At 37.5% G+C, this 26,786-nt stretch overlaps 1 protein-coding gene and 1 non-coding gene across 21 annotated transcripts in view; one reads left to right on the top strand and one right to left on the bottom strand.

The window, feature by feature from the left end:
- ARAP2 (ArfGAP with RhoGAP domain, ankyrin repeat and PH domain 2) overlaps window positions 1–26,786 on the top strand; it is a 573,065-nt gene that overhangs the window by 468,416 nt on the left and 77,863 nt on the right. For all 20 annotated transcript variants that reach the window (XM_055588221.1, XM_055588229.1, XM_055588224.1 and 17 more), the window contains 5 exons: window positions 82–216; window positions 8,302–8,446; window positions 12,852–12,954; window positions 14,144–14,342; window positions 14,518–14,581. In XM_055588221.1, coding sequence (XP_055444196.1) covers window positions 82–216; window positions 8,302–8,446; window positions 12,852–12,954; window positions 14,144–14,342; window positions 14,518–14,581 — 646 coding nt within the window. The remainder of the gene's footprint in view (window positions 1–81; window positions 217–8,301; window positions 8,447–12,851; window positions 12,955–14,143; window positions 14,343–14,517; window positions 14,582–26,786) is intronic.
- Window positions 3,862–3,933, bottom strand: TRNAC-ACA (transfer RNA cysteine (anticodon ACA)). Its single transcript has one exon. It is a non-coding gene; the product is annotated as a tRNA-Cys (tRNA).

Genomic DNA, 26,786 nt, shown 5'->3' with positions numbered 1-26,786 from the left:
AACTCATCAATATATTCATAAGCCAAGGGAAAATTGTTTACATTTCAGATTTCAGATGTGGTATTTCTGTAATTTTTCTAGATTTCCCTCAACATGACATATATTCTGAAGGTCGATTACATCAAGAGTCCTCCCAGTCTACGTTCCTCTGTGACTTTTTGTATCAGGCTCCTGCTGGTGCTTCTAAACTCTCTTCAGAAAAAAAACTGCTTGAAGGTATCTTTTCTGCTCCTTTTAGATTTTGTCATCTGATAACATTTTATTTCATTATCAAAACAATTAGGTTTAAGTTTTGATATTTTTCCCCTTGAGACGTTAGATTTGATCTTGCAGTAGAGAAATATTTATTTTTTGAGGATTTATAAATGTTTCCAGGTACAGATATTATTTCATGCACTGCAGCAAAGATTTACTACTGGTTCGGAATGCTGAGCAAATTCTCAGCAGAATTCTCTGACATCTACCTCAGAGACAACCAATTCTGCTTCAGGATTTAAGAGTTATTCCAAAGAAATGTGAAATTCAGCCCCTTCCCTTTGGGACAGACCCCCTAGCTGGGGAGATAATATAGATAAATGTCAACATGTAGGAAGAACGGACAAGTCTTTGGTTTATATTCTGTCAACATACTAAGTGGTCTCAAGTAGTTGAGTTTGTTCTGATTGTAGTTGTGTGTGTCTGTAAAATAAAGCTTAAGCATGGTTTCCAAAAAATGATGTGAATTAACTGATTTAACAACCTGTTGTAGGTTTGTGGCATTGATCTTAGAAGAGTCATAGTGGGTATTTATCTATCCATTTCACTCCTTGTGTCAGGCATTTGCTGGGCATTAGGCAATGGCACCCCACTCCAGTACTCTTGCCTGGAAAATCCCATGGACGGAGGAGCCTGGTAGGTTGCAGTCCATGGGGTCGCTAAGAGTCAGGCATGACTGAGCGACTTCACTTTCACTTTTCACTTTCATACATTGGAGAAGGAAATGGCAACCCACTCCAGTGTTCTTGCCTGGAGAATCCCAGGGATGGTGGAGCCTGATGGGCTGCCATCTCTGGGGTCGCACAGAGTCGGACACAACTGAAGCGACTTAGCAGGAAAACAAAAATGAGTAAGACACAGGCTAACGTTATATACATTCAAACTAATATTAGAAAGTAGGCAGGAAGAATATAATGCGCTCTGTCTTACTAGAACAGAAAGAATTTAAGAGAGATTAAGTTATGCAGGCCAGTTGATGGTGGACTTCGGAGACTCGGAGGGCAGGTATTAATTCCCTAGTGGTAAAATCCAACCATATTACTTGGTCAGAGGAATAATAGGATGAAAAACTCACTTTAGAGTGTTAATCCTGATCTTCATACATTTGAAGTGATTATTTCAATTAAAGGCTTTATTTGTCCAAAAAAAGAAAATTATAACCTTTAGCAGAATTATACTGGGATAAACTATACTTTATTAGATTTTTGGCCTTTCCTAGTGGCTCAGTAATCAAGAATCTGCCTACCAATGTAGGAGCCCCTTGTTTGATCCCTGGGTCAGGAAGATCCCCTGGAGAAGGAAATGGCAACCCACTCCAGAATTCTTGCCTGAGAAATCCCATGGATGGAGGACTCTGGCAGGCTACAGTCCATTGGGGTCACAAAGAGTCAGATAGAACTTAGTAGCTAAACAACAACAAAAACCTGTAAACAGTAGCTCGCCTTTAGTGAGCATATACTATGTGTAAGGCATTGCTTTAGGCTTTTTCTATATGTTCATTGTAATTCTCATAAAAGCTCTGCAGGATAGTTGATATTATGCTGGTTTCACATGAACAGTGGAGGAACTCAGCATGAAGCAGAGTTTTGCATTTGATTTGTGTTATAATTGTTACTGTATGACTTTGGCTTTGGTCAGTGTAATGACCAGGTGACACTAGATGGCAGAGCATCTTTATTCTTTGAGTTTAGGTTTTTGTTTTTTTTTTTTTTTTTTTTTTCAGCAAATTTATTTCCATGTCTTACTTTTCTCAATGTAACCAATAATAAATGATGAATTTTAGAGATTTTCTCATCTTTCCATTGCTCCTTATCAGTATTTAATACTTAAAATAGTTGAAAGTTGTGTGATCAAGAGGGAAGAAGTACCAGAACAATCTGTGAAATGATGATAGCAATTATTAAAATAATTGAATAACAGGGCAATTAATGTACTTGTTAAGAAGTGTACAAGTTTTCTATAATTTTTCTTCTAAATTGCAGGATATATTAATCTACCCTTCTAACCACTTATACAAAGATGAAATAGGAAGGAAATCTGAAATATGAACTTTTCTTCCTAAAGCTTCTCAATATATCATAAGTATTCTGCAGACTAAAAATAAGCTTCTAGTTATTTTTTGACAATTCTGGTTATAATATTTATAAACATCAATTCATTTTACTGTTTTCTTGAAATATATTGCTTTTCTTAATCACCTTGAGAACTGAATTGATGTTTCAAATTTGTAATTAAATCAATTTTTCCTTTTATAAAAGATAAGTTAACTATGGATTTTGTTGTTGTTGAAATTTATTTCAAAAAACAGAAACCAGTGCATTCTCCATATTTGTAATTTCATTTGGGATGTTTTCTCATTTTGGAGCATTCTGTTTTAAGTGATTTGTACTTTGACTATGGAGCACACAGAAATGATTTCATTGGAAAACAATCTAATAGTCTAACAGCAAGGTATTCTTTGATAGTCTTCATTTATTCCATCCAGTATATCAGCAAGGTCTGTCATTTTAACTCAGAATAGACCATGAATCAGTTGGCTGCTCTCCATCTTCACTAACATCATCTGAACCCCAGTCACCATCTTGTCCTGCCTGGGCTGTAATACCCTCTACCCCAGCCCATATGTTTACTGGTTAATATCTTCCCTGGCTTCCCTCCAAACCATTCTCCCAAACAGACATAGGGATTGTTGAAAATGCAGATCAGATCATTCATGTCCATTGTTCAAGTACATTTAGTGGCTTCCCGTTACAGGATATAACCCTTTTCCTTATCTGACCTAAAAGACCTTCTGGTGCTTTCCCCTCTTCATCTTACATCCTTCCTTCCTATCCTACCTGCGTGGCCACACTGGTTTCCTGTCTGTTCCTACAACATGCCCCCTCTGGACCTTTGCAGTTGCTGTTCATTTTGCAAGGAGCACACTTTCCTCAGCCTGACAGCTTCTCACCTCTAGGGGATCAATTCAGGGCCTCCTGGTCGGAGAGACCTCTGTGGCAGCCTCCTAAAGTGTGGGCCCACTGCTGGTTCTTCCCTCTCATACTGTGCTGCTTGTTTCCATTGTGGCTCTCATTGCATGAACTGGATCCTTGTGTGATTTGTTTCTCCCTCCTTCTGGAGTGAAAGCTTATTGAGGCATCAGCATTCTCTGGTTTATTCAGCATCATCAAATCTCTGGTGCCTAATACAGTGTCCACACATAACTAGTCATGTGCAAATATTTGTTGAATAAATGGGCATTGCTCTAATCACATTACTGCTAGTGTAAAAGCACAGATTACTTTATATATACATAATAAAATTTTTATTGAAGTATAGTTTTTCTATATGGTATTGTATAAGTTTTACAGGTGTATGATATAGCAATTCACAATTTTTATATAGGTTAAAGTCTATTTATAATTATTAGTTACTATTTTTTGACCTGCTTATAAAAATATATAAGTGCTGACACAAAACACATTTTGTTTGGAAAGTGAGTGAAGTCGCTCAGTCGTGTCCAACTCTTTGCAACCCCATGGACTGTAGCCTATCAGGCTTCTCCGTCCATGGGATTTTCTAGGCAAGAGTACTGGAGTGGGTTGCCATTTCCTTCTCCAGGGCATCTTCCCAACCCAGGGATTGAACCTGGGTCTCCTGCATTGTAGGCAGACGCTTTACCCTCTGAGCCACCAGGGAAGGAGGAGCCTACTTAAAAACACAGAAGAAAAAGTTGAATTAACAAGAAACAGAGAGTTTTGGTGGTTTTTTTTTTTTTTCCCCTTCTTTCCATCAAGATTCTGCAGCAGTGGTACTCCTGTTGAGCACCAGCTTTATGGAAAAATTGAATTATTTGGAAAGATTCAGAGATTAAAGTGTGGTTGTCACCTTTGCCTCTGAACAGCAAGCATCTGGACTGCATCACTCCATCAGGGCTTGTCAGGATGGCCACAGAGCAGACTGATTAAAAACAAAGAAAAAAGTCAAGGAATAAAATGCATGCAAGTCCTTCAGAGAGTTACAGAGGCTTCAAATTGTCAGTTCAGATTTTCAGGATTTGAAGTTCTTCTAGCCTCTGGTTATGAAGACTGATCTGTATTTTTCTTTTTCTCCCCAATTTAGTGTTCATGAAAGGAAAGATTGATAGCTCTTGTTAAACCTAAGTGTAGAGCTGAATAATAGCTTCCTGATTTTGTTTTCTGTTTTCTCCCCTCAACCGTATTATTTCCCCTTGGTATCTTACCTTGATTTGTTGACAGTGTTTGAGTTTTAAAAAGAAAGTGGTTGATACGGTTTACTAGAAACTCTGTATTATCTGTTTATATTTAATTTTATGGATTAGTATTGAGGAATTTTGAAGATCCTTTGTTCCATAAATGCCTAGCTTGCATAGTTTAAAAATGTTTATTCAAGGCTGAAACATTTATTTTAAATGAAAGGAGTCCTAGTGCATATTTCTATTTTCTGTGGATGCTGAATGCCATCAGTTTGGGAAATTCTTCATCAGGAAACAACTTTATGGTTTTAAAAAAATAATAGTTTAACCTGAACTATCTCTCATTTATTGTGCACATACGTATTTGAAGGCACGACCTCTGATGTACCTTGGTACATTTAAACAATGGACGTATATGCTTCAAGCATATATCAGGCACAGACAGGGAGGTTGTGAAGTAGATAGAAGGGTATCTTCCCTAGTTGACTGCTTGGGTTTTACTCCCAGCTCTGATGCTGAGTACTTATGTGATGTTGGTAAAGTCCATCAACCATCTTGTACCCATGAACAGGGTAAAAGGAAAGGAGTACATAATCATAGAACTGACCTGATAGGGTTGTTCTGAGGATACAATGAGTTAATGCATGTAAGATGTATAGAAGAACATATGGCACATATACATGATGATAAGAGGATGAGGACAAGGAGGAAGGTAGCAGAGATACACAGGTATCCATATACACAACTGCTTCCAGTTTCCAGTTAGCCTTTGAGTTTAGGACTGATGCTAAAGCTGAAACTCCAATACTTTGGCCACCTCATGCGAAGAGTTGACTCATTGGAAAAGACTTTGATGCTGGGAGGGATTGGGGGCAGGGGGAGAAGGGGACGACAGAGGACGAGATGGCTGGATGGCATCACTGACTCAATGGACGTGAGTCTGGGTGAACTCCGGGAGTTGGTGATAGACAGGGAGGCCTGGCGTGCTGCAATTCATGGGGTCTCAAAGAGTTGGACACGACTGAACTGAACTGAACTGAAAGGTCCATCTAGTCAAGGCTAGTAACTCTAGTTATATGGTTAACTCTAGAGTTAACCATAACTCTAGTAATATTCTTAGGACTATTTCAGTAGGTCATCTCTGGAGTTCTTTATTTGTGCATGTGTAAATTGCACTAATGTTTTTCTGCCCTGATCTAAATGTCCAGTTTGAACAGAAGGAAAGAGCAACCCTTCCAGCTAATCCAACCACCATAATATACACAACCTCTTGTCTTATAAACACCTTGTGTCCTAAGAGTTTTCCATTCTGTGGTCCCAATCTTGCTTCTGGTAGACATCTTCTGGTAACTGATTAAGCAGTAAAACTTGTTCTGTAGCAGAGAGGATGTCCTGTCTGAATTAGCCCAAGCAGACCAATGCCATCCAATGTAGTTTTGTTAAAGCTTTCTGATTGCTTCCCAGATGAATAGAAATGTCAAATTTTCCTATCACAGCTTTGTTGTTATAAATCCTCAGAGGTAATATCTATGCCTTTTTTGTCTGACCTCTGGCCTATTTTCACTTAAAAAAAATGAGGTTCATCAAGGATTATGGTGATGATGCTACAAGGTTAAATCTCCTCAAGCCCATATTTCTAACTTAAAATGAGTTTGTACTCACCTTTTTCAAGAGGTCTGTCATTTGTTTCCCATTAGAATTAGCATAATTAGGTTCTGCATTTACATTTACTTTGTGGATCATGCATTTGACACTTGTCTAAGACCTTCCAATGTCTCCCACTTGTCTACTAAGAAAGGTGTAAACTCTGAAATACCTATCATGTAAGACTCCTGGGGCCTGGCCTCTGCCGTGAGCCTGCAGTCTTGTTCCCTAAGTCCTAATTTCATATGTGATCTCTTTCTTTGGCCAAATAGGTTTTTGACAGTTTCCCCTTCCCATGACTTTCCTCACACAGTTCTTTCTCAGAATTATGGAATGATTGGTAGCTCAGTGTGCATTTTTTGCTACTTTAGAAACACACCTTTTCCATATAAATGGCTATTTCAAAAGCCATAATTCATGTGAAGTTTTTCCTTACCACTTCAGTCTGAGGGTAGCTTCCCTTTCAGAATGGGTCTGATCTGTGAAGGGCCCACCTCAGATGAGGATGAGAGAGACAGAATTCTCAGTTAAAGAACAGGCAGTCACCTCCTTTTTGGAAGACCAGCCGATATTTTCGGCCCTTATTTTATTGAAACTCTTTCTGTATTTAATGTTGGTAATTATTCCTTTCTGAAATGCTCCCCCCTTTTCTGTTTATACACCGTCTCTTCTCATTTGTTTCACTGCCTTTGTGAACCCTTCTATATCCATTGTTCCCTAAGTTCCCTAAGATGTTATCCTCGGTTGCTGTGCATTTTCAACTATGGCCTGTACTGTAAAGACTTTCTGGTTATTGAGGCTGTTCCTTGCCCCAAAGATTCAAATCCACAGGGTAATCTTCCTAATAGGTATTCCTACTTGAATTTCTAGGAGATATCTTTCATTTAGTGCATATCCAAGGAAATTCAGATTACATGCACTAAAACTGTTTCTACTTTATTTTCTTTTAGGTAAAAATAGGCATTTCTGCCTACCTTGTAATCAAAGCTAAAAATGATTAATAACCATTAATAAGCTCTCTCTTACTCCCTATGTCCCATCAATAAATGTTTTATCCCTTTAGAATACACAAGTGCATGTATGCATTTCTCTCTCCCCTCCTCCTTGTCTCTATGGTCCCCATCCTTTTCTATCATCCCTTTTACCCACCCATTATCCTTACTATCAGAGTAGTACTACCTGCCTTGGATGGTCTTCATCTTTCACTTTTGAGAGTGTCCCAACTGGTCTTCTGCCTTCAGCCTCACCTTCTCACATCTATGTTTCACTGAAAGTAAGTGTGTAGAATTTAAACCTGCAATTTCCTTCCGATGAAACCATTTCAGTGGCTTACCATCAACTCTAAAAGCAAAATTTAGCAAACTTTTCTTAAAAGGGCCAGATAGTAAATGTTTCAAGCTCTGCAGGTCAGATGGTCTCTGCCCTTGTTGCAAGAAAGCAGCCTCAGGCTATCCACAAATGAATGGGTGTGGCCCTTGCACAGTAGAACTTTTTGTTTACAAAACATTTGATCTGGATTTGTTGATCTGGATTTTGCCTGCAGGCCATAGTGTGCTGAACTCTTAAAAGATAAGTTTCAAATCCTCTAAACAGGGCATTAGGGCTTCCCTTGTGGCTCAGTTGGTAAAGAATCTGCCTGCAATGCTGGAGACCTGGGTTCAGTCCCTGTGGAGGGAAGATCCCCTGGAGAAGGGAATGGCTTACTCACTCCAGTGTTCTTGCCTGGGGAATCCCTTGAACAGAGGTGCCTGGCAGGCTGTAGTCCATGGGGTCGCAGAGTCCAACACAGCTGAGCTACTACACTGCTACTAGACAGGACATTAAGGACATGTGTTTTTTGCATACCTACCTAACATCAGCCACAGATGCTTTTCCCCCTGCATTTTCCCTTCCTAATACTCTGTATAGACACCAGTCTTGACCATTTCAGCCTTGTTTTGCAGTGGTCTCTTTATCAATTTGCCTGTTTCTCTGGTCATCAGAGTCATAGTTATTTTTGTCTTGTTCATCCCTTTCTACTAGGTTGTACATTTTTTGAGAGCATTAAGTATGACAGTTTTATATCCCATGCAGCAGTATCATGCTCTTTATACAAAATAGGAACTAATACATCCATTTATTTGAATCCAGTTATTTAAGACCATATATTTAAAATTTTGATTTATGGTATAGCTCAATTTATTATTTGTTTTGTTTTAAATTCCTAGAGACAAATAAAAAGTGGTGTGTTCTAGAAGGAGGCTTCTTGAGTTACTATGAAAATGATAAGTCTACCACGCCTAATGGCACCATTAATATCAATGAAGTCATCTGCCTGGCTGTGCACAAAGAAGACTTCTGTTTAAATACTGGGTAGGTCTATCATTAAATGAGTAGGAGCTGAAAGTATTTTCTGATATGTATCATACCAGCTAATAAGTGTTTTATCATCATTTCACTTCTTCAGTTGCTTCTTACAGAAGAGTTTGGTGGTTTCCTGAAGCCTACTCATTTTTCAGTTTCTAAAAGTTCCTTAGGGAATTCACTAAAAAGTGGAAAAATTAAAATATTTCATTAGGTAATATGAAAGGCTGACATCTTCACATCAAATTTTAAGTAAGTTTGCATCATTCCATTCTTGCACACGTAGTCCCATAATTTTTATGATTCGCTCACCGTTTAATATAGTGATTTAATGACAAAATTTAGGCTTTCACTAAATGTATCATGGTTAAAATAGATGACAAAAAAGTACAGTGGTAATGTTCACAGTAAAATAAATTATGCATATTTAATAGCATATTGAAATACTAAATTACTTAAATCTATTTTGACATTTTTATGGTCTCAGAAAAGTTTTCAAGAGTAGACATTATTTTACATTATTTAACATAGTTGACTCACAAATAGTTTAGTAGGATTCTGTGAGCACTTTTGGAAACTGACCCTCTAAGATCTTTGGTATGAAAGTTTCTTACCACATTTTGTAGTGTAATTTTTGAAAAATATAAATATTAAAATGTGCAAAAATCAGTTATAAAACTGATAAAGGAACATAGTATTTTAGGGATGAGATTTGTAAAGCTATGTTATTTATATAAAATTATATGAAATACTGAAACATTTTACTATTGTCACATAATGACTATTGTTTTCCAGTAAATAACTTTTTGAGGAAAAAACTGGTTATTTGTTGATTTATTATTTTAATCTTAATAGTGCTTTTATTATAAATGATTAAACAGTTTAATGTGGCTTACCATAAAAAAAAACAGACCCTGATGCTGGGAGAGACTGAAGGTGGCAGGAGAAGGGGACAACAGAGGATGAGATCGTTAGATGGCATCACCAACTCAATGAACATGAGTTTGAGTAAACTCTAGGAGTTGGTGATGGACATGGAGGCCTGGCGTGCTGCAATCCATCGGGTTGCAAAAAATATAATTACTGAGAGTGTAACTAGAGGAGCAAATAATTAAAAACAGTGAGTTGAGACTCTTAAGATTGAACTGGTAGCATTCAGTGTGTGACTGAATGAAATGCTGATGTCAAGGGAAGGATAAATTAAGATTCCAAGGTTTTGTTCTTGTTGATGAGGCAGATGGTGATGCCTATAAACTGGAATGAGAAGGAGATAGCAATAGATATGGGGTGAGAAAGAGAAAGAAGGACGATCAGTTTAATATAGGGTATTTTGAGTTTTTGTTTTTAGGTAATGACAGCAATCCAAGTCTATGCCCTGACCAGTAATGCTGAAGCTGAAGTTGAACGGTTCTATGAAGACCTACAAGACCTTTTAGAACTAACACCCCAAAAAGATGTTGTTTTCATTATAGGGGACTGGAATGCAAAAGTAGGAAGTCAAGAAAACACCTAGAGTAACGGGCAAATTTGGACTTGGAGTACAGAAGGAAGCAGGGCAAAGGCTAATAGAGTTTTGCCAAGAGAACGCACTGATCATAGTCAAACACCCTCTTCCAACAACACAAGAGAAGACTCTACACAAGAACATCACCAGATGGTCAACACTGAAATCAGATTGATTATATTCTTTGCAGCCAAAGATGGAGAAGCTCTATACAGTCAGCAAAAACAAGACCAGGAGCTGACTGTGGCTCAGATCATGAACTCATATTGCCAAATTCAGACTTAAATTGAAGAAAGTGGGGAAAACCACTAGACCATTCAGGTATGACCTAAATCAAATCCCTTATGATTATACAGTGGAAGTGAGAAATAGATTTAAGACACTAGATCTGATGGAGTGCTTGATGAACTATGGATGGAGGTTCATGACATTGTACAGGATACAGGGATCAAGACCATCCCTAAGAAAAAGAAATGCAAAAAAGCAAAATGGCTGTCTGGGGAGGCCTTGCAAATAGCTGTGAAAAAAGAGAAGCGAAAAGCAAAGGAGAAAAGGAAAGCGATACCTATTTGAATGCAGAGTTCCAAAGAATAGCAAGGAGAGATAAGAAAGCCTTCCTCAGCAATCAATGCAAAGAAATAGAGGAAAACAACAGAATGGGAAAGACTATTGATCTCTTCAAGAAAATTAGAGATACCAAGGGAACATTTCGTTCAAAGATGGTGATGTCCTTCAATAAAGGACAGAAATGGTGTGGACCTAACAGAAGCAGAAGATATTAAGAAGAGGTGGCAAGAATACACAGAAGAACTGTACAAATAAGATCTTATGACCCAGATAATCACGATAGTGTGATCACTCACCTAGATCCAGACATCCTGGAATGTGAAGTCAAGTGGGCCTTAGAAGACATCACTACGAACAAAGCTAGTGGAGGTGATGGAATACCAGTTGAGCTATTTCAAATCCTGAAAGATGAATCTGTGAAAGTGCTGCGCTCAGTATGCCAGCAAATTTGGAAAACTCAGCAGTGGCCACAGGACTGGAAAAGGTCAGTTTTCATTCCAATCCCAAAGAAATGCAATGCCAAAGAATGCTCAAACTACTGCACAATTGCACTCATCTCACACGCTAGTAAAGTATGCTCAAAACTCTCCAAGCCAGGCTTCAGCAATACGTGAACCATGTACTTCCAGATGTTCAAGCTGGTTTTAGAAATGCAGAGGAACCAGAGATTCAATTGCCAACCTCTGCTGGATCATTGAAAAAGCAAGAGAGATCCAGAAAAACATCTATTTCTGCTTTATTGTCTATGCCAAAGTCTTTGACTGTGTGGATCACAATAAACTGTGGAAAATTCTGAAAGAGATGGGAATACCAGACCACCTGACCTGCCTCTCGAGAAACCTGTATGCAGGTCAGGAAGCAACAGTTCGAACTGGACATGGAACAACAGACTGATTCCAGATAGGAAAAGGAGTACATCAAGGTTGTATATTGTCACCCTGCTTATTTAACCTATATGTGGAGTACATCATGAGAAACAATGGACTGGAGGAAGCACAAGCTGGAATCAAGATTGCTGGGAGAAATACAGATAACCTCAGATATGCAGATGACACCACCCTTATGGCAGAAAGTGAAGAAGAACTAAAGAGCCTCTTGATGAAAGTGAAAGAGGAGAGTGAAAAAGTTGGCTTAAAACTCAACATTCAGAAAACTAAGATCATGGCATCCGGTCCCATCACTTCAGGGCAAATGGATGGGGAAACAGTGGCTGACTTTATTTTTGGGGGTTCCAAAATCACTGCAGATGGTGACTGCAGCCATGAAATTAAAAGATGCTTACTCCTTGAAGGAAAGTTATGACCAACCTAGACAGCGTATTAAAAAGCAGAGACATTACTTTGTCAACAAAGGTCCATCTAGTCAAGGCTAGGTTTTTTCCAGTGGTCATGTATGGATGTGAGAGTTGGACTGTGAAGAAAGCTGAGCACCAAAGAATTGATGCCTTTGAACTGTGGTGTTGGAGAAGACTCTTGAGAGTCCATTGGACTGCAAGGAGATCTAGCCAGTCCATCCTAAAGGAAACCAGTCCTGGGTGTTCATTGGAAGGATTGATGTTGAACCTGAAACTCCAATACATTGGCTACCTGATGCGAAGAGTGGACTCATTTGAAAGGACCCTGATGCTGGGAAAGATTGAGGGCAGGAGGAGAAGGGGACGACAGAGGATGAGATGGTTGGATGGCATCACTAACTGAATGGACATGAGTTTGGGTAAACTCCGGGAGTTGGTGATGGACAGGGAGGCATGGCGTGCCGTGGTTCATGGGGTCACCAAGAGTCGGACATGACTGAGTGACTGAACTGATCTGAACATATGTACTTAGCATGTTCCAAGAATACTTGGAGCTATGGATGAGCAATGAAGGAAAAATTCAAGATGTTGGCTATTACCCTCTTTTTATGTATACTAACAAGATGACATTTTGGCATAGGATGAGATGATGGAGGGAAAATTTGTGAAGATGAGAAGAGAACTATTTAGAGAACTGTTTGGCCAATGTTTGCTTTGAACAGGGGGTTGGAATAAAGAAGGAGTGATCTCAGAGGGAAGAGGAGACAGAAGAGAGCCCCCTGCCACATCAGGGCATCAGCAAAGTCATGCCATACATAGAGTGGTTAGTCAAAAGAATATTCTTTGTGTCTGATCCAGTGTGTTCCATTTAATTCATTTGAATAAAGTACAAACCAGCAACAAAAATATGATAAGTAGGTGGTAGATAGATCTCACACTATTATTCAGGTTTCAAAAGGAATTTAATTAAAGACTTGATCTTTGTGTAATTTTTTTCTCATAAAATCCACACATAACCATCAGTACCTTTTTATTCTTATGTCCTGTAGGCCCATCTTTACTTTTGAGATTTATTTACCCTCAGAACGTGCATTTTTATTTGGAGCTGAAACATCTCAAGTGCAAAGAAAATGGACAGAAGCAATAGCCAAGGTATTTATTTGTTTGTTAATTTTTATTGGAGTATAGTTGCTTTGGGCTTTGCATGCAGTGCAGTGGTAAAGAACCCACCTGCCAATGCAGAAGACATGAGAGTTATGGGTTCGATCCCTAGCTTGGGAATATCCCCTGGAGGAGGGCATAGAACCTACGCCAGTATTCTTGCCTGGAGAATCCCATGGACAGAGGAGCCTGGCGGGCTACAGTCCATGGGGTCACAAATAGTCAGACACGAATAAAGTGACTTAGCACATATGCACACAGATAGTTGCTTTATAATGTTGTGTTAGTTTCTACTATACAGCAAATTGAATCAGCCATACATTTACATATATCCACTCCCTTTTGGACTTCCCATTCAGGTCATAGCAGTGCATTAAGTAGAGCTCCGTGCACCACACAATATGTTCTCCTTACTTATTTTATATATAGTATTAGTAGTATATATTTGTCAATCTCCATCTTTTAATTCCTCCCACCACCCCTTTCCTCCTTGGTATCCATTTATTTGTTCTTTCCATCTCACCAAGGTGTTTAAATATTGTTTTATTACCTAAATCCAGAGAATATTCTTTACCTTTGGAGGTTCACGAAAATTTTTTGCTAAATTCCAGAAAGCATGTTCATACTTAATTAGGTTTTCATAGGTTGTAGTCAAATGAGTTTAAGAGTTACCTTTCTGGAGCCTTAAGCAGAGAAGAAATTAATGTAGGATTTTGGAGAAGTCATTTGTAAAATTAAGGCCATACCTTGATGGTGGAGATCTTTTCAATATTGTAAAGTCATTTCTGTGTATGTCTTTTTATAGGTAGATTTCTTATTCATAGTGTACACAAACGGGAAAAGAACGGATTCAATAAAAGATACAAATGAAGATAGACATTGAAGGTTGACGTTTTAAAAGATTCCACAAGTTGACAAAGAGAATGTCGTCCTGTTTCAATTCCGTATATATCAAGAAAAATGGGTTAAGATGCTGCCATTTGAAATTGCATTATATTTACAGCTTTTCAGTTTTAAGACTGATGGCAAGTTTAAATAATTGTTTTGAAATCTGGATTACTCCTAAATCTTTAATACAGAAAAATAGGTTTTTCTTTCCCCTTTCCCTCATATCTTTAGTTATGTAAGGGATTTCCTGTTTTCACTGTCTTTATTACTTTTTTTGTATTTGTTTTAACAGCATTTTGTTCCCTTTGTTGCTGAAAACTTAACAGAAGCTGACTATGATTTGATTGGTCAACTCTACTACAAAGACTGCCACGCCCTGGATCAGTGGAGAAAAGGCTGGTTTGCTATGGATAAATCTAATTTGCGTTTTTGCCTTCAAATGCAAGAAGGTCAGGAGGATAGAATGCACTTAAGACGACTACAAGAACTAAGTAAGTTTTTTTTTTTCCCCTCCCCTTATATCTGCACAGAGTTCTTTGCTGCACATGGAAATAGTAGATTTCACATACAATTATGATGACTCACTTCTAAACAGTGAGTAAGTAGTTGATAAAGGTATTTAGTGTAATGCTTTTAAATAATATGTTCATACTTCTTTCCCTCCAGCAATTAGCACAGTCATTCAAAATGGGGAAAAATTGGATGTTTTGCTCTTGGTAGAAAAAGGGAGGTAAGTGCATTTTTGCTTTTTGTTCTTTTTCTCAACGAATCTATAGAGTTGGGTATTCTGGTTATCCTCTTGGAGAAGAACTCATTATTTTATAAACTGTTGGAAATTGTCTGAATCTTGTGTGTGTGTATGTATATATTCTCTTTAGTAGAAAGAGTAGACCACTGAAGCTTGCTTATTTTTATATTATGAGAAACTCAGTGGGATCAGTTATTGTAGTTTTCTACAGACCTAGATTCCTTTGTTTCCTTTGGAAGCACTTTGACATTTGTAAATATATTATCAGTATAGATATATGATAGGTATAAATAATATCCTGAATCATGTATAGTTAAAACCTGATTTCTTGAATTTGTTCAGTTTTTCAATAAATATTAAGCATCTACTCTATGGTACTGTTATAGGTACTGGGAATATTAGTGGTGAATAGAACAGATATGGTCTTTGCCTTCATGAAGCATCTACATTTGTGGGGGAAACAATATACAATATAAGCAGGCAAAAATTTGCATAGTATTATGTTCCTTAATTTTAAGTGCTTGAAGAAAAATATGGTAAAGAGAGTGTACCTGGTAGAGTGGTAGGTATTCTGTTTTCAGTAGGGTGCTAAGAGAAGATATCTCTGATCAGAGATCTGTATAGAGTGGAGGAAAAACAAAGAAAAAATATGCAACAGTCTGAATAGAATGTACAAGGCACAAGGGCAAGGATATTTTGAAGACCCCAAGAGTGAGTTGTATTTGGCATGTTCAAGGTCTGCAAGAAAGCGCCTGTGGCTAGGGAAATTTCAATGAGTGAGAGAGGGAAGAAAGGATTACAGAGATATCCCTGGGCCAGACTATAGAGCCTTACAGGCCATGGTATGTAAAGACTTGAATTTTATTCTAAGCATGGTGAGAACCCCTTGATTTGAGAGCCAGGAAATTCAATCATCTGACTTATATTTTTAAATGGCTATTCTGACTCTAGATGGATAGCTTTTGGAGGGCACAAGTGAAAGTTTGAGCATCAGGTAAGATGCTGCTGCAGAGGCCAGGCAAAAGGTGACTTCCTAATGACATAGTGTTGAGTGGTAAGATGCACTGTGTGGGTAGAGGTCAGTGAATCTGTTGATGAATTAACTGACTGTGACAGTCAGAGATTGTCCCAGAGTTTTTGGCCTGAGCCTTTACGTGAATTATGGTGCTATGTTCGAGATAAAATATACATGGAGAGTAGAGGTAGGGTATTAGTACAATTAGGGCAGTAGATCAAGAATTTGGTTTTGGAAATGATTACTTGGAGATTTCTGTTTGAAAGCAAAGTGGATACACAAGCCTGGAATTAAGTGGAAAGGTTACAGCCAGAGATAAATATTTGAGAGTCATCAGCATACATTTTGACTGACTTATTTAGCCAAGGAACAGATCAGATTCACCTAGAGGAGGACTGTAGGTAGAAAAGAGACAAGGAGGTAGTCCCAGGGCCTTCAGTTTTAGAGGAGGAATGGTCTAGCTAAAGGGCCTGAGAAGGAGCAGCAAGAGTCAGATCACAACTACAATGGCATAGTCTCCTGAACAAATTGTTTTCTCTTTATATCTTATCATTTGCTTTCAAATCCCATAATTAGAATGTTTAACTCTTCAAGAGTGCAAGATAGTATTTGTAAATATATATATATATATATATATATGTAATGATAAATATAAAAGCAAAGCTCAATTAGCCTTCCCTCCAGTGAGCTTCCATGCCAGTGACAAGGATAATGACTGAGCCATTATCTGAACCTGTCTTTTCTTGAACTTCACAGGAAGATGCCAACCGCTTTAGACAGTAAACGTATTGCTGATTAGATACGTATGTCAGAATGTGCTTTTAACTTAGAGACATAATCAGGATTTTATGTTTTTACTTTATTTCTGGACTTAAAATGATTAATAGTATTTTAGGTTCTAATTTTGCTACCAGATGATAGTTTTACTGTTCTCTCAGAATACGTTCCATACATGTTCAGAAATAATAGTAAGAGAGTAGATAGTGTTGTGGCATTAAAAGACTAGCACACATACACTTTTTCAGTTCAGTCGCTCAGTTGTGTCCAACTCTTTGCGACCCCATGAATCGCAACACGACAGGTCTCCCTGTCCATCACCAACTCCCGGAGTTTACTCAAACTCATGTCCATTGAGTCGGTGATACCATCCAAACATCTCATCCTCTGCCATCCCCTTCTCCTCCTGCCTTCAGTCTTTCCCAGCATCAGTGTCTTTTCCAGTGAGTCAGTTCTTCACATCAGGTGGCCAAAATATTGGAGTTTCAGCTTCAGTATCAGTCCTTCCAATGAATATTCAGGACTGATTTCCTTTAGGATGGACTAGTTGGATCTCCTTGCAGTCCAAGGGACTCTTAGGAGTCTTCTCCAACACCACAGTTCAACAGCATCAATTCTTTGGCGCTCAGCTTTCTTTATAGTCCAACTCTCCATCCATATATGACTCCTGGAAAAACCCTTGGAGCCCCCCAAAAATAGTCTGTCCCTGTTTCCCCATCTATTTGCCATGAAGTGATGGGACTAGATGCCATGATCTTAGTTTTCTGAATGTTGAGTTTTAAGCCAACTTTTTCACTCTCCTCTTTCACTTTCATCAAGAGGCTCTTTAGTCTTCTTCACTTTCTGCCATGTGTGTGATGTTATCTGCATATCTGAGGTTATTGATATTTCTCCCGGCAATCTTGATTCCAGCCTGTGCTTCATCTAATAATATTTATGGAATGCCTGCTGCCTGTTACCTACATGGCAATAAAAAATGGTCAAAAATACAGATTTGTTGCTTGAGCTCACAGAGCTTATGTTCTTAAATTAGCAAACAGTAACTTGCTAGTGAAATTTATTCTGTGTATTATATATATATATATATATGTAAGTTTTAAAAATCATGTTACTGTACCCAAGATATTTTTCTACCAGTTTTAGTCTCTAAAGGATTTGACCGGTGGTACATAGATTTTAATTGTGCCAAATGTGGATTAGTGTTATTCAGTCTGAATTTTTATTTAGTGCTAACCACATGCAGTGTACTCCCTCATGAATGCAAGATAAGGAAGCCAGAAGACTAAATGTTTCGTTACCTTATGACATCTTGAACTTTACCCTGGGCAACGGGAACCAGAAGGTTTATGGAATAGTTTAAAACTAGCAGGATTCCAAAATAATGGTCAAAACTGCTCATTTAGTTTTTGAGAATAAAGTTTTTATCTATGTGCATGTGTGCTCAGTTGTATCCAACTTTGCATCCCCACAAACCATAGCCTGCCAGGCTTCTCTGTCCCTGGGGTTGCCCAGCAAGAATACTGGAGTGGGTTACTGTTTCCTTCTCCAGGGTATCTTCCTAAGCCAGGGATCAAGCCTGTGTCTCCTGCATTGACAGGCGATTCTTTACTGCTGAGCCACCAGGGAAGACTCTTTTTATCTACATGTATTATCAACTAGTTATGTTGAAAGCATTTTTATGAAAGGCAATAATAGAGAATGTGTCAAGATGAGAGTAGGAGAAATACAGGATAAATATAAAACCAAGTTATTTTTCTTGAACCTCTTTGCATAGCTGCCATACAAAAGGAACCATTGGAAAACAACTATGTTTATCATATGCTTATATTTTGGTTTTACTTGCTTTCCCTGTTTTCTCCAAATCAATAATATTCAGATAAAAGCAATAATAAAATGATGACAATGTATAAAAATTACAGGCAGTATTTTGTACCAGGCTCTATTTTAAGCACTATTGTACAGCCTTCCAGTGTCTATATGATGCTGAGGGGGATAATCCAATTTGAAATCAAGATAAGGACAGTTTTTAACTTAACAATGTAACCATTTCTTTTTAAAACAAGTTGTAGTATTAATTTACCAAGATCACTCTCAAAAATTAAGTCAACTAATATATTAGGAGCCTGGATAAATAATATGACACTAGAATTTAAATTTCAGCATCTTATTAGAAAGTAAAAAGTTTATTAGAAAACTTGAAAAGTTATTTTACTAGAAAAAATATATCCATCCAATGGCCGCCTAATTAAAGATGAAGCAGAAAGAAGAGAGGTCAGAAGTGGGAATAAAGAATCAACCTGGAAGATGGTGAGTGCACTGGGTTATAAGCCTTTATGGAACAAAAGGCCATGCAGGTATCCAGGGCACCATGTATGGTGAAGAACAGGGTCTCATTTTTATATACCTATGTGTTTATTCACAGATGTACATACATGTGTGTACATATATGTGGATATGTATGCACATATGTAAATAGAGACAAATGGAAAAAGCAGGTTTGGAAGAGAGCTTGGGAAATGATGAGTTTGATTTTTGACATGTTGAACATGAGGTGCTTATAAACACTTAAGGAGAAATTGCTTAGAGGGAGTTATGTTTATGGATCTGATGCTCATGATTGGTTAATGGGGATATCAATATTGGAATTACCCACATATAGAATGAAGAAGGTGAAATCACTTAGGGAGGGTCTATAGAGTGAGAAGGGAAGAAGTAATGTGTTGGGACTTTTATGAATACACAGAATGTTGGAGGTGGGGACAGTTTTGAGGGGATTAGCTACCCCAGGGTAGAAAGGTAGTTTATTCAGAGAGTGAAGCAGGAAACCAAGAGGATGTGTCACTAAGCCCAGAAAGAGTGGTGCAAGAAGGAAGGAATAGTCAGAAATACCAGGTGCTGTCTGATGACAATAGATACTCCATTGGATCAGTGATGGGAAGTCCAGTCTGGTGACTCTTGAGAAGAACAGAAGTGATAAAGCAGAAACTGGGTTAAAGTTGGGACCTGGATAAGATTAGATAAACCAGCTGGTTTTGGATATTGGGATCTTTCTACATCTGGTGGTAGGCTATTGAGGGAGAGTCCAGTCTGTTGGTTTTCGATCAGTCTGCTGGTTTTCAATTGCTTTATGAAATAGAAAATAAGGATGACTTCAGAGCTTTTGGCCTGGATGACTTTAAATGGTTTTATCACATACCAAATGAGGAAATAGATTCTTTTCTCCCAGTACTCAAACCGGGCCAGTTAATTTTAGATGGGATTGTTTAAGAGCTGTTTTAACACCATTTCAAAATAAGAGAATTTCATTGCATTGTCCTGTTTTTCATCTCTCTTTCAATTTGTTAGTCCCTTGGGAAATAATGACTATGAAGTACAGTAGGTTGTGTTAGACTTGTCAATGAAAGACTAAACTGTAGCTTTAAGAAATAAAACAACTTCTAGTTTTTCACATTGGTGGCATATAAAGATAGTAAGAATAATTGAAAGAGAAACCAACTAGCTATAAGTTTTAACCTTTATTTTAACAGCTTGAACAAGAATGGCAAATCATAAATAAGCTTAATGAATTAATTTCACATATTTGCTCTTTCCTTGTCTACCTTTGGTTAAACTGTTAAAATATATTAATACTTCTTAAAGGCAAGAGAATGAACCCCGTGACCTAGAAAAGTTCATGAATTGATAACCAGCCACTGAATATAGTCACTATTTAGATGTATATTTTAATCTTCATGGTAATTTCCCCTACATACCTAGCATGAGTATCTTTAGACAGAAAAATATTGCAATAATATTTTCCACACACACAGCATTTATGCTGTGAAAAGCTCTAAGCAGAAGGTACTCCAGATGGTGTAGCTTTAATGTGTATTCTTTGTATACTTTAAAAATTATTATTTTGGAAAATAAAGCTTTCTTGATTACACTTAAGGCTTTCTACCGTGATGTTTGATGCTGTTATTGGAATTTAGATTTTGTGCTTTTCTTTCAGGTCTTAGGGTTTCTGTGTGTGGAGAAAAGAAAAGAAGTCATGTTTTTGAATATCCATTGTTAGTCAGTGAATGTCCTATACCCCAGTGAGGTCAGAAGGCACTTGTTTGGACAGTAGGTTATATATCCACTGTGACTGAAGTGTTCAATGGACTACAACATCCTTTTCATAAAATGTGAAAACTATTTCTGCACTTGGCCCACATTCTCTGTGTATCTCTTTCTGATAAATAAGTTACTGTGTTCTCTATCTCACATTCTGTAGCTTCATGCTCGTTTGTCAAAGATACCTATTGTTAAGCTTTTACTGAAAGGCTGTTAGTTGTAATAAGCACAGTATGAATAACTCAGCTGTGTTATCAGAAACAGAACAGCCTAGTATGTTTTTTTTTTAATTTTGTTGTTTGATTTTTATTTTAATTTTTTATAAGGTTGATTTATTGGCCTATAGTAAAGTATGATGCACTTGATGGCTCCCAAGCCTAACTGAATTCAGTTTTAACTGCAAATTTCAGACATAAAGGAGCTGACACTGGGGAATAAACATTCTATCAATATGTTTCACAATTATGGGATCGACTACTTTTCTTAATTTGGGAGATGAACATTCTTAAGTTGAAGATCCTTATTTCATATCAATTTATTACATGTGATTTTTTTTTTTCCTGTACTTGAATTGTGTTTTATAGCAGCTAATATGTTAGCAGTACTGTCTAGGGTGAATTATCTTAAAGTGGTTTCTAAATTGTGCATGTAATTGCAAATTAAACAGTAGCCGATTGCCCACAATATCAGCTTGACTGCTTTTGTAACTTTCTGATCATTTAATTTGTAGAGATGGTTTAATCTGAATGTTGCCAAGGCAAACGAGATAGACTCTTCTCTCATCACCGCCACTGGTTCTGCAAAAAAAGGAACTATTCAAACTTACAGTATAAAATGATTTTTTGTTGCTGTTGTTAAAGAGAATTATGATAAAGGAAATGTGTGACTATTTAACAAAAGATGGATTTTGAAGTATTTATTATTTCCTTCAAAAAATGTATTTCATTCCCCAGTTCAGGACACTTCCTGTATACTAGATGTAAACCTGTGAACATATAAATGCAATATGGGGTGAAAAAATACAGAATGAAAAGATCTCTTCTAGATAAAGGGATCAAGATAATCATTTTTATTTTTTAAGTATATTTAACTGGCTCTGGAATCCTAAGTAGGATTAGAGTAGGAAAAAAATGAGGGGTTGAGACACAAAGATATTCCAAGAGGTGGAAACAGTAGTTTCAGAGAAATAGGATGTGTTGGGGTAAAAGTTCACTTCAGGTTGGCCTTAACCTTCAATTCTTGATGAGGAAGCATGGGACAGTGGGCCTGGAGAGATAGATTAATATCATATTAGTATTATCAGTTAAATGTAAGTAATAACTTGTCTTGTTTTGGAAAGGATTGCAGGTTCTTTATGAGGGTACAGAAGCCTTTTTTTTTTTCTTTTTTTTTTTTGGCAGACTTGAAACAGGGCTATTTCTCACATTCCTATCAGTAATTGCCTAATGGTGTGTAGAGATGAAATTGAAAACCTGGAGGCTTGCCTTCTCAGGGAATAGTGTGCCTTGACACTTCTTACTGAACTGTTGGCTTCAGAAGAAACAAATTATTTAAGCTAATATTTCTTTCTCCATTATTCTTGTGATACAGTCTCTGCATCTACAGATTTAATAATTGTTTGCCTGTTTCTGGCTGAAATTTCATCTCTATGCAGCAGTTTCTTATCTGCTGAGGAAAGAAATACTGTTTTTCTATAAACGAAAATGAGGGTGATTTATGGATGTGATGACTTAATAAAATGTGCTGGACTCCCATTTCTGCCCATGAAGAAATATCTGACATGGAATATGCCCTCCCACTTTAAACTACTAGAAACCTGTACCAAACAAACAATTTTCAGACTTTGGAACAATAGGCTTCCCAGGATTGTGACCATGGAGAGAAGGGAAACAAGTGACTTACGGCCTAAGATCACCTGGGCTTCCTGTCAGTACTTGGCACAGGGAATGGGGGGATCCAAGCAGCATATGGTGGTTTTGCTATGTTGGAGGTAGAGCTTGAAGTCTGGAGAATCTGCAGTAGCTAAACTTTGCAAGATAGAGTTCAGAGCAGAGGGAAAAATGTACAGAGCACGAGCTTCAGAAATCTTCATAGGAGTTCCCTTCCGTCTTCACTCAGTATGAACCTGCATATTTGCAGGTCAAAACTCCAGGCAAAAATACTCTCAGGGTGTGCTATGAGTTGAACAATTCCCAGAGTTTAGACACTATTTGAGTGTGTTCAAATTTTATCTAGCCAGGTTAGACAGACTTCATTAAACACACAGAGCATTTGTAAAGACAGCAGAAGGTAATCCCAGAATATTAAGGCTGAACCAGCCCTCAGGTAAAGGCTGCTCCATTTATGCCTTGCTAAGCTTAAAAATAGAGCTCTCCACAAGTAGTTTAGTTACCCAGGGTCAAATAGGCAAAAGGGGCCAAAACAAATATCAATACCCTTAGAGGATGGAGAAGGAAATGGCAACCCACTCCAGTGTTCTTGCCTGGAGAATCCCAGGGACGGGGGAGCCTGACGGGCTGCTGTCTACGGGGTCGCACAGAGTCGGACACGACTGAAGTGACTTAGCAGCACCCTTATAGGAAGACAGCACAACCCTGACGCTGAACTTGTACTCATGATGTCTAGCATAGAGTTAAAATACTGGTGATATGAAAAAGCTGCAAATTAGATGATAAGAACAGACCTAGAAATGAGAAGGATAGTGGAATTAGCAAGAATATACACAGTAATTTTGAATTATTACTAAATATATTAAAAGATGTAAAGGAAAACATAAACATAGAAAAATGTATCTAAAGAAGAAACCAAATGGAACTTCTAAGGCTGAAGAATACACTATCTGAAAAGAAAATCTCACTAGATCAGCTAAATGCAAGAGTAGACTATGTTTAAAAAAAACAAACTCAATAAACCTGAAGTCATGACAATAGAAATTATCAAAACTTTAGCTCAGAGAGAAAAGACTGAATAAAATTAGCAGAGCCTTAATGACCTGTGGGACAATATTAAGCATTCTTATATAAACATAGTTAGAATTGTAAAACGAGAGAAGAAAAAGATGGAGTAATATATATATATAATATTTGAAGAAATATGGCCAAAGATTTCTGAATTTCATAAAAACTATAAATGCACATATATTAAGATCAACATAACATCCATGATAAAGACAAACCACATCAAGACATATCATAATCAAATTCTTGAAAACCAGTGTGAGGAAAAACAAAAGTACCGGGGAAGGGGGGGAGAAACATTAAAAATAGGGGACAAAGATGAGAATGTATTGGCAGAAACAGTGCAAACCAGGAGATAATATAGTAAAATCTTTTAATGTGTTGGGGGAAAAAAAATAACCAAACCAGAAACTATTAGCTTAAAATACTCTATTCAGAAAAAATATCTTACAGAAATGAAAGCAAAATAAAGTATTTTTTGGCCAACAAATGCTAACATATACTACAAGACTCAGTGTTTTTATTTTTTATAAATGCCTAAGATACTATCTTTTTTAGTTATGTTTTTGAAATGTGTTGTTTGCTTTTCAGTTGTGTTTAAAATGTTCTTTATAAATATGATTTCATTTTTTGTACAGCAAATTTATAGATCCTATCATTCATTTGTCTTGGGTCTTGTCAGTAGACTAGGCTCAAATAATGATAGTCTATATTTTGTGGCTATTATATTACAACTTTAAGAAAATTGTTTTATTAGTTTTAGGACTTGGTTTCTATGTCTTATTGAACTATCTTGATGCATTATAGGATATATGGATTTTTTAAAATATGGCTTTAAAATTTAGGTTTGGGAATGAACAGTTAGTAAAATGTATTTCTCTATAATTAGAGTTCTTCAGAATAACTCTTCAGATTTTCAAGATGTAAATTCCTATTTCTTTGAAATAGGAATGATAAACCATTGTTCAGTAACATTTGAAATAATAAAGTTGGCCATCATTTGTGTTGAAAATATCTTTTGATGCTTTATTCAATGTGCAGAGTTTAGGTAACATCAGAGAGGAAAGTTGTCGAACTGATGCTGTTAAATGTCAGACATCTACTGCACAAGATGATGTATTTTAGGATTTAGCCTTTTGACAAGTTGACTTGGGAGTTAACTTGTCATTACTGATTCTACCCTTCACTAGTTCACAATCAGACAGTTAAACTTGTCATCACAACATTTCTTCTGACCAGAAAGAAAATTTGAAGTTTGAAACATTTATAGTTAATGGCAGAATTATACTGCTGTTGTAGGCGGGCCGTTGCCTTTGGGGTTTCTTTAACTGCTTGATCAAGTATTGGTCGTTGTTTGTTTATACGCACACCTTTTCAAAGATTTTGTGACCTATTTCAGAGCTTAATCATCAGATAAAAAAAGCAGCTAAGACTCAAGAAGAGTTAAAATATATTTTTTAAACTCTTGAATTTAACAAGCTGTAATTTTGACTAAGTCTACATAATGTAGGAGCTTGATTTCTCAGGGAAATTACCCAAGTTAGATAGTTTCATTTAAACAAATAAACCCAGCAGTAGAATGCTTTTGAGTTAAACATGACATGAGATCAGTGAAAAGGCAAAAGCATGTCAGTATTAAAGCAGGTGTCAGAATTCTTCAAAAAGGAAATGACAGAACCTTGAGATCTGAGCTGCTGTGATGGGTGTGGAAAATAAAAGCAATAAATAAAGATGTTAGGAAGCAAGAGATGAAGATTATGGGCATCAGAGTCAGTGAGGATGCAGTTACGGCGGCTTCAGAAGGTGTTAAGGTGAATGGAGTGGGGTGCTAGTAGCTTTATCTTCATAGAGGAGCATTTCAAGAAAAGAAACCAAAGGAAAGAAAGAAGGAATGTTGTTTTCTCCTTAAATTAGGGCCAATGAATTACCAGGAATGTAAAAGATTACCTCTCTGAGTCCCCTCAAAAGAAAAACGATAACGACCGATTGTTCATGAAGTTCATTCCTTTCTCTTCAGATTGAATCCAAAGTAGCCATTTCGTAGTTTGAAATCAACATTAAATAGTTGGACGTTGGTACACATGCATGCTAAGTTGCCTCAGTCATGTCTGGCCCTGTGCAACCCTATGGACAGCAGCCCGCCAGGCTCCTCTGTCTGTGGGATTATCTAGGCAAGAATACTGAAATGGGTTGCCATTTCCTCTTACTTTAGTATAATTATGCTTAAATGCATCAGTGATTAATTTGTTTCAAATCAAAGTCTTTATCTAGTGATAAAACTTTAAAACAATGCATCTACTAAATAATGCATCCACTAAATACCTGCCTCTTGAGAAACCTATATGCAGGTCAGGAAGCAACAGTTAGAACTGGACATGGAACAACAGACTGGTTCCAAATAGGAAAAGGAGTACATCAAGGCTATATATTGTCACCCTGCTTATTTAACTTATACGCAGAGTACATCATGAGAAATGCTGGGCTGGAAGAAGCACAAGCTGGAATCAAGATTGCTGTGAGAAATATCAATAACCTCAGATATGCAGATGACACCACACTTATGGCAGAAAGTGAAGAGGAACTAAAAAGCCTCTTGATGAAAGTGAAAGTGGAGAGTGAAAAAGTTGGCTTAAAGCTCAACATTCAGAAAACTAAGATCATGGCATCTTGTCCCATCAACTTCATAGGAAATAGATGGGGAAACAGTGGAAACAGTGTCAGACTTTACTTTTTTGGTCTCCAAAATCACTGCAGATGGTGATTACAGCCATGACATTAAAAGACGCTTACTCCTTGGAAAAAAAGTTATGACCAACCTAGACAGCATATTGAAAAGCAGATACATTACTTTGCCAACAAATGTCCATCTAGTCAAGGCTATGGTTTTTCCAGTGGTCATGTATGGATGTGAGAGTTGGACTGTGAAGAAGGCTGAGCACCAAAGAATTGATGCTTTTGAGCTGTGGTGTTGGAGAAGACTTGAGAGTCTCTTAGACTGCAAGGAGATCCAACCAGTCCATTCTAAAGGACATCAGTCCTGGGTGTTCTTTGGAAGGACTGATACTAAAGCTGAAACTCCAATACTTTGGCCACCTCATGCGAAGAGTTGACTCATTGGAAAAGACCCTGATGCTGGGAAGGACTGGGGGCAGGAGGAGAAGGGGACGATGGAGGATGAGATGGCTAAATGGCATCACCGACTCAATGGACATGAGTTTGAGTAAACTCCGGGAGTTGGTGATGGACAGGAGGCCTGGCATGCTGCGATTCATGGGGTCGCAAAGAGTCGGACACGACTGAGAGACTGAACTGAACTGAATTGAAGTATCTGGCACTATGCTAA

This window comes from Bubalus kerabau, chromosome 7 (assembly GCF_029407905.1).
Source record: "Bubalus kerabau isolate K-KA32 ecotype Philippines breed swamp buffalo chromosome 7, PCC_UOA_SB_1v2, whole genome shotgun sequence".
NCBI classification, from domain to species: Eukaryota; Metazoa; Chordata; class Mammalia; order Artiodactyla; family Bovidae; genus Bubalus; species Bubalus kerabau.
This window is presented reverse-complemented; position numbering and strand designations above follow the sequence as displayed.